This window comes from Artibeus jamaicensis, unplaced genomic scaffold, assembly GCF_021234435.1.
Source record: "Artibeus jamaicensis isolate MK-2021 breed Jamaican fruit bat unplaced genomic scaffold, CSHL_Jam_final contig_589, whole genome shotgun sequence".
Taxonomy (NCBI): Eukaryota; Metazoa; Chordata; class Mammalia; order Chiroptera; family Phyllostomidae; genus Artibeus; species Artibeus jamaicensis.
In genome coordinates this window covers 531,024-549,265 of record NW_026521896.1, presented here as the reverse complement: position 1 = coordinate 549,265, position 18,242 = coordinate 531,024, and the positions used below count along the sequence as shown (strand labels likewise).

Sequence of the window (18,242 nt, the reverse complement as noted above, 5' to 3'; positions counted from 1 at the left end):
TGCAAGGCAGTTGGCTGACCAACCTTGATCACACATTCACGCACAGCTAAACCAGGCAAAAACAGGCAGCGAGACAGACTGTGCAACCCAGGCCTACAGCGCCAGGAAATAAAGCCTAAAAGCACCAATTGGGAAAAAAAAAAATTGTGGGTTGAGGTGCTAGAAGACTCCCAGCCTCACAGGATAGTTTGTTGGAGAGACCCACGGGGTCCTAGAACATACATAAGCCCACCCACCCAAGAACCAGCACCAGAAGGGGCCCTTGTGGGAAGTGGCAGAAGACTGATCCAGGAGAGAGTGGAGCAAGGTCCATTGTTTCTTCTCTGACCCCGCCCCCACATATAGCATCACAACCCAGTGACTGGGTTGCCCCTCCCTGGTGAACACCTAAGGCTCCGCCCCTCGTATGTAACAGGTGCAACCAGACAAAAACATTACGGCTCAAACAGAAAAACAGCTAAAAGCCCCAGAGCCAATACTTCTAAGCGACCAAGTGATAGCCAACCCATCAGATGCACAGTTCAAAGCACTGGTGATCAGAATGCTCCCAGAATTGGTTGATTTTGGTCACATGGGATGAAAAAATGAGGTGAGGGCTACCCTAAGTGAAATAAAGGAAAATGTACAAGGAACCAGTAGTGATGGGAAGGAAACTGGGACTAAAATCAATAGAGTGGACCGGAAGGAAGAAACAACCAACCAGAAAAGAATGAAGACATAAGGAAAAAAAAAAAAACCCAGAGGCTTAGGAACCTCCAGGGCATCTTTAAACATTTGACATCCGAATTATAGGGGTACCACAAGGGGAAGAGGAACAGCAACAAGTGGAAAATTTATTTGAACAAATAATAAAGAACTTCCTCAATCTGGCAAAGAAAATAGACTTCCAGGAAGTCCAGGAAGCTCAGAGTCCCGAAGAAGGTGGACCCAAGGCGGAACACACCAAGGCACATCATAATTACATTAGCCAAGATTCAAATGAAGGAGAGAATTCTAGAAGCAGCAAGAGATAAGGAGATAGTCACCTACAAAGGAGTTCCCTTCAGACTGTAAACTGATTTCTCAAAAGAGGCCTTACAGGCAAGAAGGAGCTGGGGAGAAGTATTCCAAGTCTTTAAATCCAAAGACCTACATTCAAGATTGCTCTATCCAGCAAAGCTTTCATTGAGAATGGAAGGGCAGATAAAGTGCTTCTCAGATAAGGTCAAGTTCAAGGAGTTCATTACCAAGCCCTTATTATATGAAATGTTAAAGGAACTTGTCTAAGAAAAAGAAGATAAAAAACATGTACAGTAAAATGACAACAAACTCATAATTATTAAAAATTGCATCTAAAGCAAAAGCAAACTAAGAGGACAGCTAGATCAGGAGCAGAACCATAGAAATGGAGATCACATGGAGAGATAGCAACAAGGGAATGGGAGGAAGAGAAAGGGGGAAAAGGTACAGAGTGAGTAGCATAGATGGTGGGGAGAAAATAGACATGGGCAGGACAAGAGTAGTATGGGAAATGTAGAAGCTAAAAACGTATGACACATGTACATGAACTAAAGAGGGAATGTGGGTGGGAGGGGGGTGTGCAGGGTAGAGGGGAATGAAGGGGGAAGTGGGACAGCTGTAATAGCATGATCAATAAAATATATTTTTTAAATATTTAAAAAATAATTTGTGTGTCATTTGTTAATGGGCATTTGGGTTGTTTCCACCTTTTGGATACTGTGAGCAATACTGTTTTAAACATTGATGTGCAAATTACTGTGTTTTCATATATTTGTAAGTGAAATTGATGAGTCATTTGGTAATTCTATGTTTAATTTTTTGAGGAGCCACCAAGCTGATTTCCGCAGCAGCTGCACCATTTTACATTTCCACCAGCAATGTGCAAGGATTCCTATTTCTCCATATCTTTCCCAGTATTATTTTCAGTTTTTATTATTGAAGCCATCTTAGTAGTAGTGAAGTGGTATTTAATCATAGCTTTGATTCATATTTCCATTTTGACCAAAAGATTAAACATTTTTTCATGAGGTTGGCTGTTTGCATAGTCTTTTTATGAGAAGTGTTTCCAAGTTTTTATACATCTTTAATTGTGTTGTGTTTTTGTTGTTAAGAATTCTTCATACATTCTAGATATTAAGCCCTTATATGTGGCTTACAGATACTTCTCCCATTCCATAGCTTCTCTTTTAACATTCTTTTCTTTTTTAACACCCATTTCTTTTTTTTTAAATTTTTATTAGTTATTTTTCAAGTACAGTTTTTTGTTTATTAATCCCACCCCAGCCCACCCCTCCCCCATGCACTCCACCTCCCTCCCATTTCCACCCCCCTTAGTTATTGTCCCTGTGTCCTTTATACTTGTTCCTCCAAATCCCTCCCATTTTTTTCCCCTCAAATTCCCTCCCCTCTCTCCTCTGGTCGCTGTGCCCTGTTCTCTATTTCAGTGTCTTTGATTTTATTTTGCTTGCTTGTCTGTTTTGTTCTTTAGCTTCCTGTTAAAGGTGAGATCATATGGTATTTCTTTTTCAACCCCTGGCTTATTTCACTCAGCATAATGCTTTTCAGTTCCATCCATGTTGTTGCAAAGGGTAGTAGTTCCTTCTTTCTCTCTGCTGCATAGAATTCCATTGTGTGTATGTACCACAATTTTTTGATCCATTCACTTACTGATGGGCACCTAGGTTGCTTCCAGCTCTTGGCTATTGTAAATTGTGCTGCTGTGAACATTGTGGTGCATAGGTTCTTTGAAATTGATCTTTTAGGATTCTTGGGATATAATCCTAGCAGTGGAATTGCTGGGTCAAAAGGCAGGTCCATTTTTATTTTTCTGAGAAAATTCCATACTGTTTTCCATAATGGTTGTACCAGTCTGCAATCCCACCAACAGTGAACTAAGGTCCCCTTTTCCCCACACCCTCTCCAACATTTGTTGTTGGTTGCTTTGTTTATGATAGACATCCTGACTGGTGTAAAGTGGTATCTCACTGTGGTTTTAATTTGCATCTCTCTGATAGCTAACGATATTGAGCATCTCTTCATGTGTCTCTGAATATTCTGTATGTCCTCCTTGGAGGAGTGTCTGTTCAAGTCCTTTTCCCATTTTTTAATTGGGTTGGTTGTCTTCTTAGAGTGGAGTCGTGTAAGTTCTTTGTATATTTTGGAGATTAAACCTTTGTCTGAGGTATCACATTGGCAAATACGTTTTCCCATACAGTTGGTTGTCTTTTTAAATTTAATATTGTTTTCTTTAGCCACGCAAAAAATTATTTTGATGAGATCCCATTTGTTTATTCTTTCCTTTATATTCCTTGCTCTAGGGGACATATCAGTAAAAATGTTGCTGTGTGAAATATCTGAGATTTCCCTGCTAGTGTTCTCCTCTAGGACTTTAATGGTTTCAAGGCTTATATTTAAGTCTTTTATCCACCTTGAATTTATTTTGGTATATGGTGTAAGTCGGTGCTCAAGTTTCATTTTTTTGCACAGAGGTGTCCAGTTCTCCCAACACCATTTGTTGAACAGGCTATCTTTACTCCATTTTATGTTACTGCCCCCTTTGTCAGATATTAATTGACTGTAGAGAGTTGGGTTGATTTCTGGGCTCTCTGTTCTGTTCCGTTGGTCTGTGTGCCTGTTTTTATGCCAGTACCAGGCTGTTATGATTACAGTGGCCTTGTAATACAGTTTGATATCAGGTATTGTGATTCCTCCTACTTTGTTCTTCTTTCTCAAAATAGCAGTTGCTATTCGGGCTCGTTTATGGTTCCATATAAGTTTTTGAAGTGTTTGTTCTATGTCTGTGAAATACGCCATTGGTACTTTAATAGGTATTCCATTGAATCTGTAAATTGCTTTGGGTAGTGTGGACATTTTGATAGTGTTAATTCTTCCAATCCATGAACAAGGTATATGTTTCCATTTGTTTATGTCTTCCTTGATTTCTTTCTTCAGGGCTCTGTAGTTTTCTGCATACAGGTCTTTTACCTCCTTAGTTAAGTTTATTCCCAGATATTTTATTTTTCTTTTTGCTATATCGAATGAGATTTTTTCCTTGATTTCTGCTTCTGCTGATTCATCGTTAGTATACAAAAATGCCTTTGATTTCCGGATATTGACTTTGTAACCCTGTTTTGCCAAATTCATTAATTAGTTCGAGCAGTTTTTTGGTAGAGTCTATAGGATTTTCCATGTACACTATCATGTCATCTGCAAACAGTGACAGTTTTGTTTCCTCCTTTCCTATTTGGATGCCTTTTATTTCCTTTTCCTGCCTGATCGCTGTGGCTAAAACTTCCAATACTATATTGAATAGAAGTGGTGAAAGTGGACATCCTTGTCTTGTTTCTGATCTTAGTGGAAAAGCTTTTAGTTTTTGCCCATTGAGTATGATGTTGGCTGTAGGTCTCTCATATATGGCCTTTATTATATTGAGGAATGCTCCCTCTATTCCCACTTTGCTGAGTGTTTTTATTATAAATGGGTGTTGTACCTTATTGAAAGCTTTTTCCGCATCTATTGATATGATCATGTGGTTTTTGTCTTTGCTTTTGTTTATGTGATGTGTTACATTTACTGATTTGTGAATATTGAACCATCCTTGCATCCCTGGGATGAATCCCACTTTGTCATGGTGTATGATCTTTTTGATATATTGTTGGATGCAATTTGCCAATATTTTCTTGAGATTTTTAGCATCTATGTTCATCAGAGATATTGGCCTGAAATTTTCTTTCTTTGTTGTGTCTCTTATCTGGTTTTGTAATTAGGATGATGCTGGCTTCATAAAAAGAATTTGGGAGTTTTCCATCCTTCTGGATATTTTGGAATAGTCTGTGGAGAATAGGGGTTAGCTTTTAAATGCTTTGTAGAATTCTCCTGTGAAACCATCTGGTCCGGGGCTTTTGTGTGATGGGAGTTTTTTTATTACTGCTTCAATTTCATTTGCTGTTTTTGGTGTGTTCAGATTTTCTGTTTCTTTTTCATTAAGTTTTGGAAGATTGTATTTTTCTAGAAATGTGTCCACTTCCCCTAGGTTTTCAAATTTCTTGGCATATGGTTCTTCATAGTAATTTCTAACAATCCCTTCTATTTCTGTGGTATCAGTTGTAATCTCTCCTCTTTCATTTCTGATTGTGTTTATTTGAGTCCTCTCTCTTCTTTTCTTGATGAGCTTACTTAGAGGCTTGTCTATTTTGTTTATCTTTTCAAAGAACCCACTCCCGGATTCATTGATCCTTATTAGCATTGTGCTTTTAGTCTCAATGTCATTTAATTCTGCTCTGATCTTGGTTATTTTCTTCCTTCTGCTTGCTCTGGGCTGTCTTTGTTGTTGTTCCTCGAGTTCTTGCAGTCGTAGGGTTAGGTTGTTTGTTTGAAATGTTTCTATCTTCTTTAGGTAGGCCTCCATTGCTATAAACTTCCCTCTCAGGACTGCCTTCCCTGTGTCCCATAAGTTTTGGGTTGTTGTGAGATTGTTTTCATTTGTTTCCAGAAACGTTTTCATTTTTTCCCTAATTTCATTCTTGACCCATTGGTTGTTTAATAGCATACCATTCAGTCTCCATGATTTTGGGTGCTTTGGGTTTTTTCCTTTAGGGTTGGTTTCCAATTTCAGTCCCTTGTGATCAGATAAGATGCTTGGTATGATTTCACTTTTCTTGAATTTTTTGAGGCTTGTTTTGTGTCCTGTCATGTGGTCTATCTTTGAGAATGTTCCATGTGCATTTGAAAAGAATGTATATTTAGCTTATTTGGGATGAAGGGCTCTATATATATCACTTAAGTAAGTCCATTTCATCTAGGGTGTTGTTTAATCCTGCAATATCTTTGTTGATATTTTGTTTGGAAGATCTGTCCATTTTTGACAATGGGGTATTAAAATCCCCTACTATAATTGTGTTGCTGTCAGTATCTTTCTTGAAGTCCTCTAAGATTTTCTTGATATTTTTGGGTGCCTATATGTTTCGTGCATATATATTTATGATGTTAATGTCTTCTTGGTCGATTCTTCCCTTGAATATTATGAAGTGACCTTTTGGGTCTCTCTTTATGGCCCTTTTTTTGAAGTCTGTTTTGTCCGATATGAGAATTGCTACCCCAGCTTTTTTTTTTCTTGACTGTTTGCTTGGAAAATTTGTTTCCAGCCTTTCACTTTTAGTCTGTGATGGTCTTTTGTCCTGAGGTGGGTCTCTTGTAGGCAGCATATGGGTGGATCATGCTTTCTTATCCATTGAGCTATTCTGTGTCTTTTTATTGGAGCATTTAATCCATTTAGGTGTAAGGTTATTATTGATAGGTACTTATTCATTGCCATTTTTGTACCTGTTCCTCTGTCTCCCTCTTTTCCTTAAAGCAGTCCTTTTAGTATGTCTTGTAGAGCTGGTTTGGTGGAGGTGTATTCTTTTAGACTTCTTTTGTCTTGGAAGCTCTTTATTTGGCCTTCTATCTTGATTGAGAACCTTGCTGGGTAAAGTAGCCTTGGTTGTAGGCCTCTGTTTTTCATTACTTGGAATATATCTTGCCATTCTCTTCTTGCTTGGAGTGTTTCCATTGAGAAGTCAGTAGCTAACCTTATTGGGGCACCCTTGTATGTTACTTCTTTTTTCTCCCTTGCTGACTTTAAGATTCTCTGTCTTGGAATTTTGCCATTTTAATGATGATGTGATGTGTCTTGAAGTGGGCCTCTTTGGGTTCCTCTTGATTGGGACTCTCTGATTCCTGTATTTGTGTGACTTTTTCCTCTCATCAAATTAAGGAAATTTTCTCTCATTACTTTTTCAAATAGGTTTTCTATCCTTGTTCTTCTTCTACTTCTGGTATCCCTATTATTCGGATATTATTACGTTTCATCTTGTCTTGCATTTTTCTTAATCCCTCTTCATTCTTTCTGAGCCTCTTCATTTTCTTGCTCTTTCTGTGAGATGCTTTCTACTTTGTCCTCCAACTCGCTAGTCCCATCCCCAGCCTCATCTATTCTACTTTTGAAACTTCTGTGTTCTTCAATTCGGAAATTGTATTCTTCATTTCCTCTTGTCCCTTGCTGATATTTTCTATTTCCTTTTTCATGTTGATGTAGTTTTCAGAGAGATCATTGTAGCTCCCCTGTATTTTCTGGTAGCTCATTGTGAACTTTGTAATAACCAGTGCTTTGAATTCACTATCTGATAGTTGATTAGCCTCTATTTCATCTAACATTCTTTCTGAAGTTTCAGCTTTTTCTTTCATTTGGGGATTGTTTCTTTGTCTTCCCATTGTTTGAGACTCCTCTTGTTAGTCTCAGCTTCTAAAATTGATCTGTTCTGACTCCCTGGGTTTATGGTGTGAACTTCTGTGGTATAATACCTGTGAATTTCTGTGGTGCAGACTCCTTCATGTATCTTGATGTTCTCCATCTCCACCTACTCCCGCGCTGGTCCTCCCTGGTCCTCCCTCGAGCTGGTCGCCTACCACTGCTGAGCCTCCCGGCTCCTGTAGCCAACTCCTCTGGTGCCCAGGCCTGTCACTACGGCAGCAGCACAGGGGCTGCACGTATCCTAGCTCCTGTAGCTGACTCCTCTGGTGCCTAGGCTCGTCACAGGGGCCTTGAGTGCCCCGGCTCCTATAACTGACTCTCAGGCACCCAGTCCCGTCACTATGGCAGTGGCACAGGGGCCGCAAGTGTCCCTGCTCCCATAGTGGACTCCTTTGGCGCTCACGCCCGTCACAGGGGCCGCAAGTCTTAACATTCTTGATGTTGTTCTTTAAATCACAGGAGGTGTTAATTCTTATGAAGTTGAGTGTATTTATTTTTTCTTTTGTTGCTTGTGGTTTTAGTGTTAAATGTTAAGAATTTGAGGTCATAGACTTATTTGTATGCTTTCTTCTAATAGTTTTATAGTATTGGCTCTTGTTTAGGTCATTAAGCCACTAAAAGGAAAATACCTGTGGTTCCCCTCTACTCACCAATTTACTCTCAGTACATTTTGCCACTGACTGTGTGAGGGTTTTACCCTTATCAACTAATTCTCCAACTCTTGGATACCGCCTGAGTGCCCTATAGTTCGATTTAATTCTGACACTATTAGACAACCTTTTGGTGTATGGGATGACAATCCAATCCACCGAGCAATCCAGCCATGGCTAGATATTTTATCCTTTTGGATACTGTGGTAAGTGGAATTGTTTTCTTAATTTCCTTTTTGGATTTATAGTTAGTATGTAGAAACGCAGCTGATTTGTGTGTATTGGTGTTGTAACTAGTTCTTTTTAGTGAATTTTATGGGCGTTTTTTTCTACATATGATATCCTATTATCATCAAAGACAGATAGTTTTACTTCTTCCTCTCCAATTCAGATACATATTATTTCTCTTGCCTAATTGTGCTGGCTGGTACTTCTAATACATCGTTGAATAGCAGTGGTAAAAGTGGGCATCCTTGTCCTATTTCTGATCTTAGGTGAAAGCTTTCAGTCCTTCACTGTTGAATACATTAGCTGTAGGTTTTTCATATATGCCCTTCATGTTAAATTTCCTTCTATTCCAAGTTCACTAAGTATTTTTATCATGAAAGGGTGTTAGGTTTTGTCAAATGTTTTTTTTTCCTTCATGTTTTAAGGCGATCATGTGGGGTTCCCCCCTTTAGTCTATTAATATATATTACACTGAATTTTTTTATGTTGAACTACCCTTACATACTTAGCATAAAATCCCAATTGATCTTGGCATGTAACTTTTTAATGTATTGTAGGATTCAGTTTGTTAGTATTTTGTTGAGAATTTTTGCATCCATATTCATAAGAGAGGTCAATCTGTGGAATGCATTAGAAAGTGTTTCCTTTTTTTCCCCCTGTTTTTGGAGGCATTTTGAGTAATTTTTTTGTTATGCACAAGTGGCAAACACAAGGTCCAAGGGCAAAATCTGGCCTTCCCCCTTATTTTATCTGACCCAGCAGTGCCAAGTTTCTTGCCCCTAGTTAAGGGGTAGTTATATTTATACAGTCCTAAAATTACATTAAGCCTTTTGAAGACAACTGTGAGGCTGATGTGGCCCCCAGCAAAAATGAGTTTGATACCCCTGTTTTAATGGGAATTCACTAGGGAAACTGTCTGGTCCTAGTTCTTTTTCTTTTTTCTCTTTTTTGAGTTGACTTTTTAAAATTAAATTTACTAGGGTGACATTTTTTAATAGCGTCATATAGGTTTCAAGTGTACATTACTGTGCTACGTGATCTGTATATCATTTTGTGTACCTACCACCCGTAGTCAAATCATCTTTTATCACTATATGTTTGGCCCCCTTTACCACCTCCCCACCCCCTTTTCTCAGGTAACCACCATAGTGTTGTCTGTCTGGTCTCTTGAGTCTCAATTTTATATCCCACTTAAGAGTTTTGAAATCATATGGTTCTTAGCTTTTTTCGACTGACTTAACTTAGCATAATATCCTCAGGGTCCATCCATGTTGTCACAGATGGCAGTATTTCATGTTATGGCTGAGTAGTATTTTACTGTTTATATGTACCACATCTTCTTTATCCAGTCCTCTATCAAAGGACACCTTGGTTGTCTCACTGTCTCGGCCACTGTGAATAATGCTATAATTAACATAGGGTGTATATATCTTTCCAAATAAATGTTTTTGAGTTCTTTGGGTAGATACTCAGAAGAGGGGTTTTGGGGTCATATGAAAACTATTTTCAGTGTTTTTGAGGAACTGCCAAACTATTTTTCATACTGGCTGAACCAGTTTACATTCCCACCAGCAGTGAATGAGGGTTCCTTTTTTCTCTCCACAATGTCTTCAATACTTGTTATTACCTGTTTTGTTGATATAGCCATTATAATAGGTGTGAGGTAGTATCTGGTAGTTTTGATTTGCATTTCCCTAATAGCTAGTGAAGTTCAACATTTAATATATCTGATGGTCATTTGTGTGTCTTCTTGGGAGGGGTGTCTGTTCAGATCCTCTGCCCATTTCTTAATTGGATTGTTTTGTTTGGTGTTGAGTTTTATGAGTTCTCCATAAATTTTGGATATCAGCCCCTTTTCTGAGCTGCAAATAACATCTCCCATTCAGTTGGTTGTCTTTTTGTTTTTGTTGTTCATTTCTTTTGCTGTGCAGAAGCTTTAAATGGTCCTGGTTTTTTGGAGGTTTTTTATTACTTGTCCAATCTCCTGCTGTAGATCTGTTGAGATTTTCTGTTTCTTCTTGAGTCACTTTTGGTTAGCTAGGATTGGTCATTTGGATTTTAACATACAAGTTATTATATCTTATAAGCCTTTTTAAAAAAAATTTATCTATCTTTAGAGGGGAAGGGAAGGAGAGAGGGAAAGAAACATCAATGCATGGTTGCTCTTTGCGCATCCCCTGCTGGGAACTGGCCTGCAGGGAACCAGCCTGCAACCCAGGCGTGTGCCCTGACTGGGAATCAAACTGTGATTGTCTGGTTCTCAGGCCCGAGCTCAATCCATTGAGCTACACCAGCCAGGGCTTCTTATAAGCCTTTTAATTTCCATAAGGTTGGTAGTGGGTCCTTGTTTACATTTCTGATTTTACTTATTTACATCTTCTTACCTCTGTCCTTAGTCACTCTAGCTTAAAGGTTTGTCAATTTTGATGATCTTTTCAGAGAACTAACTTTTGGTTTTGTTGATTCTGGTTTTTTTTTTTCTTCTTCGTGTTTAATCTCTGCTCTAATCTGTTATTTCCTTCCTCTAGATTTGAGTTTAATTTGTTCTTTTTCTAGTTTCTTAAGGTGTAAAGTTGATTTATTTTTTTAAGATAGCATTCACAAATACAACTTTTCCTTCTTGAATATAGCATTCTCTGCATCCCATAATTTTTTTTTTTTTTGGTTTGGCTTTTTAAAAAATTTTTTATTATTTTTTATTGATTATGCCATTACAGTTGTTCTGTTCCCCCCCTTCGTTCCCCTCCACCCTACCCCCTTTTCCCCACCCTTACCCCCCCTTTAGTTTATCACCATGTGTCTCAAGTTCTTTAGATTCTATATTTCCCATACTATTCTTGCCCCACCATCTATTTTCTATCTACCATCTATGCTACTTATTTCCTGTACCTTCTCCCCCCTTCTCCTCCTCCCACTCCCCTGTTGCTAACCCTCCTTGAGATCTTCATTTCTATGTTTCCACTCCTGATCTAGCTGTCCTTTTAGTTTTCTTTTGTTTTAGGTGTGGTTGTTAACAACTATGAGTTTGCTGTCCTTTCACTGTTCATTTTTTTTAACTTTTTCTTAGATAAGTCCCTTTAACATTTCATATAATAAGGGCTTGGTGATGATGAACTCCTTGAATTTGATCTTATCTGAGAAGCACTTTATCTGTCCTTCCATTCTAAATGAAAGTTTTGCTGGATAGAGTAATCTTGGTTATAGGTCTTTGGATTTCATGACTTGGAATATTTCTTTCCAGCCCCTTCTTGCCTGTAAGGTCTCTTTTGAGAAATTCTCTGACAGTCTGATGGGAACTTTTTTGTAGGTGACTGTCCCCTTGGCTCTTGCTGCTTCTAGGATTCTCTCCTTCATTTTAATCTTGGCTAATGTAATGATGATGTGCCTTGGTGTATTTCTTCTTGGGTCCAACTTCTATGGGACTCTCTGAGCTTTCTGGATTTCCTGAAAGTCTATTTCCTTTGCCAGATCGGGGAAATTCTCCTTTGTTATTTGTTCAAATAAGTTTTCCACTGGTGGCTGTTCCTTTCCCCCTTCTGGTACCCCTATAATTTGGATGTTGGAGCGTTTAAAGATGTCCTGGAGGTTCCTAAGCCTCTCCTCATTTTTTTGAATTCTTGCTTCTTCACTCTTTTCTGTTTGGCCATTATTTGCTTTCTTCTGGTCCAGTCCATTGATTTGAGTCCCAGTTTCCTTTTCATTGCTATTGGTTTCCCGTGCAATTCCATTCATTTCCATTAGTTTCGCCTTCATATATTTGTCTAATTTGTGGCTATAATCAACCAGATCTGTGAGCGTCCTGATGACCAGTGTTTTAAACTGTGCGTCTGAGAGTTTTGCTATTTCTTCATCACTTAGATTTATAGGCTCTGGGGCTTTGGGATCTTCTTGAGCCATTTTTGATCTGTTCGCGCTCGTTAAGTATGAGGAGCGGAGCCTTGGACTCCCAGGTCGCTGTGTTGTGATGCTGTATGTGGGGGCGTGGTCAGAGCATGGAAATGGGGATCCCCTCTGCTGTTTCACGCTGCTGGGTGAGGAGCAAAGCCTTGGGTGGTTCATCAGGGTAGGGCCACTTAGGTCGCTGGGTTATGACCTGTATGTGGAGGCAGGGTCAGAGTGGGGACATGGCAGCGCCCTCTGCTGCCTCTTCCCGCTGGGGCCTGCTGGGTCCCGTCTAACCGCCCACTCCCTTGCTGGTCTATCTGCACACAAATGCACGACCACAGTCAAATCTCCGCCCTGCCCCCTCACTGGTTCCCCGAGGTCGCTCGCTGGGTTGCTCCCTAGGTCCACCTGTTGCAACCCTGCGCCTGGGTTCCGCACGCCTGAGTCTCTCTGACCGAGTTTTCCTGTGCAACCCCGAGCCACCAGCTGCTGGTTTCACCCCTCTTAACCGGTCAGGCTGAAGAATTTGTTTTTATCAGACTTCCGAAAAGTTCAATTTTCTGTGTTCTGACTGTGTTTTCTGTTGCTAATATTTAGTTGACTCTAAACTTGGTTGTGTGAGAAAACAAGGCATCTCCACCTATGCCTCCATCTTGGCGGAAGTCCTTGCATCCCATAATTTTGACATGTTATATTTTCTTCTTCATTTGCCTCAAAAAGATTTTATTTCCCTAGTGATTTTCTCTTTGACTAATTGGTTGTTTAAAAATGTGGTGTTTAACTTCCATGTACTTGTGAATTTCCCAGTATTCTTTCTATTATTGATTTCTAACTTTATTCGATTGTGGTCAGAGAAGAGACTATGTAAAATTTCTTTTTCAATTTGTTGAGGGCTTTGGTGTAACATGGTCTGTAAGACCAAAGCCATGGTCTTACTCCTGAAGAATGTTCCATGAGAATAATGTATATTCTACTGTTTTTGAGGGGGAACAAAAGAGTATTCTCTCTTAAATGCCTTCACCAACACTACGGGAGAAGCTGCTTTTGCCCTTGAGGGTTGATAAAACAACCATCCTCTGTGCTGGCCCCTCAGTGAATTGCCAAACAGGTCAAGTCATGCAGCCCCAATTTTTGGAGGACAAGATTTCTATTGCTCACCTCTCACCAGCACTCTGTACCTAGGAATACAGACTGCCATACCTGTAACTGCCTGTCATGGGGATAGGAGGTGATGAATGGTAACAGCCATCCACTATGCAAAATGTCATTATCAACCAAAAGTTACCAGGCTCTCTCTTTATGAAGTACTCCCATGGATGCTACAAGTATTTGACTAAACTCTATAATTCCAAAATGGTTTACAAACCGTGCTTGTCAGCTCAGTAGTTGTGTTTGATATTGCACCTAATGTATCTGTCTGTTATAGGGGTGTGTCGTGGAGGCGACCACTTTCTCGAGGTACCCTCGGTGCCACGGACACGCGTATATGGCCGAGACAAGATGAGATCTGTTTGAGAATGGAGGTGTGGGCTGTGGCCAGTTTCTCTGGGGAGAAAGAGGCCAGCAGCGGCTAGTTTCTCCGAGGAGAAAAAGGGCACGAGTGCCTTCTTCCGTAGCCTTTTATTGGGTTGTAATACACAGGAATACAGGGAGGCAAGGATCAAACAATAGATAACATTACAAAGAGATCTGAGGGATTCGGAGTCAGTGCCTGTCTGGAAGAGAGTTGCTGAAACTTTGGGAGACATACTCATTTCCTCTTGGACCCTTATCATATGAATTTTAGCAGATTTCACAGGTTAATCAGCAAGTCTTTGTGGTGCCAGATTTTCCCCGGGGCATGCTCTGGCCAGGCAAGGAGCTGCACTTCTCCCCATCAGCTATTCAGGCTTAAGGGAATTAGAGCCAGGAAGCCCTTCTCCCAGAGTACATGGGGACTCAGGCTTTGACAAAGCTGGGGTGTGAGAGTCCATTGCTGTCTGTTGCAGCCCCCTGAGTCCTTCCATGAAGGCCTCCCAGGTGATCGAATCTGGCTTTTAGGTTGCCCCCCCCCCCCCGCTGTGAGGGGTCTTACCAGGCATTGACGGGCACTGACTTCCGGCATTGACTTCCGACCAAGCTCTGGGGACAGGGAAAGGAACTGAGACAGTTTGCTATCAGAGACAGGCTTTGCCTCCTTTGGCTGGCATTCCAAAGGTTGTCTCTCACCCTTAGCTACAAGGGGTAGAGATACAATTCCTAAAATCAGGCAGAGCGGTCTACTACAGTGTGTGTGACCAGAGTTGTAGAATTTTAAGTAAGAAATTTTGTTCAGTAAGTTGTGTTATTTTGGTGAGCTTGAGTCCCTTTTAGACTGATCTCGAAGTACCTCTTCACCATCACTTGCACAGTTACTTCCAAACTAGTCTGCTTCCATTTACTTTCCATAGTTAACAAGACAAATACTGTTGTTGAATAGTGGTCGCCAGCGGCTGGAGGGAACAAAGAATTGTGGTTCAACAGGTATAAAGTTTCAATTAAGCAAGGTGATAAAGTTCTAGAGCTCTGCTTTTCAATATTTTGCTTATAGTTACGATACTTAAAAATTTAAGAGGGTAGATCTCATGTTATATATTATCGCAAAATTTTTTTAAATTTATTTATTTATTTTCAGAGAGAGGGGAAGGGAAGGAGAAAGAGAGGGAGAGAAACATCAGTGTGTGGCTGCCTCTCATGTGTCCCCCACTGGGAACTGGCCTGCAACCTAGGCATGTGCCCTGACTGGGAATCGAACCGCGATTGCATGGTTCGCAGGCCCGCGCTCAATCTACTGAGCTATACCAGCCAGGGCATATTATCGCAAATTTTAAAAAATAATCGAAATGAGAACATTAACAAAAATACTGGTGAAATATAAAATTTACCCAACAATTAAGTTGTTGGTCAGCTTAAAAGAAAAAAATTGAAGGTAGTCTGATGGAAAAGTGTATAAGAAGAGTTGAGGCCACTGCTGGAAGAGTGCATCAACATTAGAGAGAACCTAATTTTCTCCCTAAAGTGCAAGAAGTACTTTTAATGGATTGAGCACGGGCCTGCGAACCAGACAATCACGGTTCGATTCCCAGTCAGGGCACATTCCTGGGTTGCAGGCCAGTTCCCTGCAGGCCAGTTCCCAGCAGGGGATACACGAAAGGCAACCATACATTGATGTTTCTCTCCCTCTCTCCTTCCCTTTCCCTCTAAAGATAAATAAATAAATAAAATATTTAAAAAAAAAAAAAAGAAGTACTTTTAAGACTGAATATGTAGGCAGATTGAGCCAAGAGGAAATTTGGTGTGTGGGCATTTTACATTACTCTTTCATGGCTTGCTGTTACTAGCTACTGTTACCTACAAGTAAAAAAAAATAAACAGTGAGTTAGGTAAAATTGGGTGAAACAGTGATTTCTGACTGTACTGACATGATTTTTATCAAGTGACTCTCTATAAAAGATGAGAGTATTAGTTTTTGTATTACCTTTTGTGTTTTTGTCTTTGTTCCACTCACCCTCATCTCCCAATTCTTGTTAGAATATTATGTGATACTGTGATGTAGGATTCAGAAGTCTCCTAAGACTGTCCTGACTTACCTTGTCACACTTTGTAACTGTAGCCTTTTTCAGAACTATTAAAGTTACAGTTTGTTCTAGGATCATAGTAAATTGTCACATATGTTTATGTGCTTAAATGAACTTACTGTTCATCTCTCATCTTTTGGTACCACTGTTTCTCTGAGTTGTTGGTTTGGATATTGCAAAGGATGAGTCTACATATGTCTTATAGTGCACTATGTTTTTTTCTGGAAGTACAGTGAAACCTTGTGGTCAGATTTAGGTCTCATGTCAGGAAATTTCTGCTCTATCTTTCATTATATTTTTTCTTATTTATTCTCTTGTCTTTGTCAGAGATAGCAATTAACTGTTAGGTTTACCAAAAATTTATTTTCTAACTATTCAATTGCTGACTTTTTCTTTACATTTTGTTTGCTTCTCTCAACACCGTTAATGCATTGGTTTTACTGCTTTGACTGTTCTGTTGTTGATATGTACTTAGGAGTTATGCTGTTATATTTGTGTTGTCTGTTTTTCTCTTAACTCTGTATGCTACCTTTTTGTTTTAGTGTTATTTTGATCATAAAAGTTTCATTTTTCTTGAGAATATAAAGCGATGTTTTGAATATGTGGTTATAGTTTTGATAGGCTGTGGAAAACTAATGGAGCTCTATTATTTTGCAGAGGGGAAGTGCCTTTTGACTTCCTCTGCTTCGGGATGAGCTAATCAATTACTTTGGAGGGCTGGGACATTATACATTGGTGGTGGTGGTGCTGAGCTTTTGAGGGAGATTGATATATTTATAATCTTCTTAGTCATGCTTTTTTTTTTTAACTCTTTATTTAGCCTTCCTTTTGGATAAGGACAAAATGTAGAACCTTGTAATTTACTTATACCTCTACCCTGATAAGTAGTGTTTGGCAACTGGGGGAGGGGAGTTTCCACTCTTTATCCTTGTTTTCTGTGTAAGGGCATGCCACATACGGTTTCTAGGATTCATCTTCCATCTGAATCCTAGCATCTGGTGATACTTTTTAACAAAATTTCATGGTATGAGTGAGATCATTTCCTAGATTAGGGGTATTTTTAACTTTGTTTATTTTGTATAGTTTTCAGAAGGAATACTTTTCAGCAAACCTATACTTATGCTACCATCTTCCTTGGAAGTCTAGTAAGGACAAGACAGAATTTTTAGGATTAAAAAAAGGCATTATTTAAAATGAAATAATATTTACCTTAAATCTAGCTCTGGATCAGTTCTGTGGGAAAATGTATCCATTCTAAACTTTCCACAATGTTGAGGGGTTTACTACTCTAGAATGCTCTTTAAATGGACAATATATGATTTTTCAAACTTTTTTTTAATCTGGAACTACTTCTATGGAAACTTTCAGAAGTTTCCTAAGACAGTGAACATGCAAGTTTAATAGTCACAAGAAACTCTTGGGGAACTGTTCAGATTTGTAAACCCTCCATCTAAAAAATCTGATTCAGTGTATTTGAATAGGATCCCGGAAGTCTTTTTAGTTTACCCTGATACAGGTGGTCCACTATTTCACATTGAGTAATGCTATTAAGTGTTAAAATGATCACATTTAATTTTGAGATACATAATTTAGGTAGCCTGAGCATTTCAGGCTGTCCCAAGGAGCTGAATAGCTAGCTGATAGCTGCTTGGCTCAGCTTCCAGGCGACCTACTACTTACTCACCAATATAGACATTCCCTTCGTTGTCTTCTTTTAATCCCAAAGTTCAGTTTCTCAAACTTTGGGATTTAGTGGACTATTAAATCTTCATGCACTGCCCTCCTCCACACACGCACTCACATACACACACACACACACACACACACACAGGTTTCCAATTTTTTTATTTTGCTGAACATTAAAAACAAATCAACAGTGAAAGGACATTATAACACTTCCTCTTACCATGAGTATCAAAGATATGAATGAATGAATGAATGAATGAATGAATGAATGAAGTAGAATTTTTGTATTTTGCTGAACATTAAAAACAAATCAACAGTGAAAGAAAGGACATTATAACACTTCCTCTTACCATGAGTATCAAAGATATGAATGAATGAATGGATGGATGAATGAATGAATGAAGTAGAAAGAACACAACCTTGTAATACCTTCTTTTAAACAGTACATTTAGCTCTAGGCAAAGGCCACTCATTTTCCTCTTTAAAAAAATTATTTAGCTACAGATTAATGAATACTTTCTCATGGATGCCATTTAAGAACTGCTGCTTAGTACTTGGAACAGTATGCTTACAAGAGGCACTACGTGAATATGATAAGTAGGCACATGTCTCATATTCTCTATTTTTTTTTTTACCAGTGCGGTCCTTTGGTACAGAAGATAGACCAACAGATCGTCCAATACCACCTCGAGATGAAGTCTTTGAATATATTATTTTCCGTGGAAGTGATATTAAAGACCTCACTGTTTGTGAACCACCAAAACCACAATGTTCCTTGCCTCAAGACCCAGCTATTGTTCAGGTAACTCGTAGTAAATTTGTCTTGGAGTTCAAGTAAACTTAATACATACGTGGTTAGCCTTGGCTTTTGCCCCTCCCTGGGTTTTCAGGTTTTTAAATTTTCTC

General features: G+C 39.2%; 1 protein-coding gene across 4 annotated transcripts in view; it reads left to right on the top strand.

Moving 5' to 3' along the window:
• Nucleotides 1-18,242, top strand: part of LSM14A (LSM14A mRNA processing body assembly factor) — a 61,414-nt gene that overhangs the window by 13,860 nt on the left and 29,312 nt on the right. For all 4 annotated transcript variants that reach the window (XM_037137071.2, XM_037137070.2, XM_037137069.2 and 1 more), the window contains exon 2: nt 17,975-18,138. In XM_037137071.2, the coding sequence (XP_036992966.1) occupies nt 17,975-18,138 (164 nt within the window). The remainder of the gene's footprint in view (nt 1-17,974; nt 18,139-18,242) is intronic.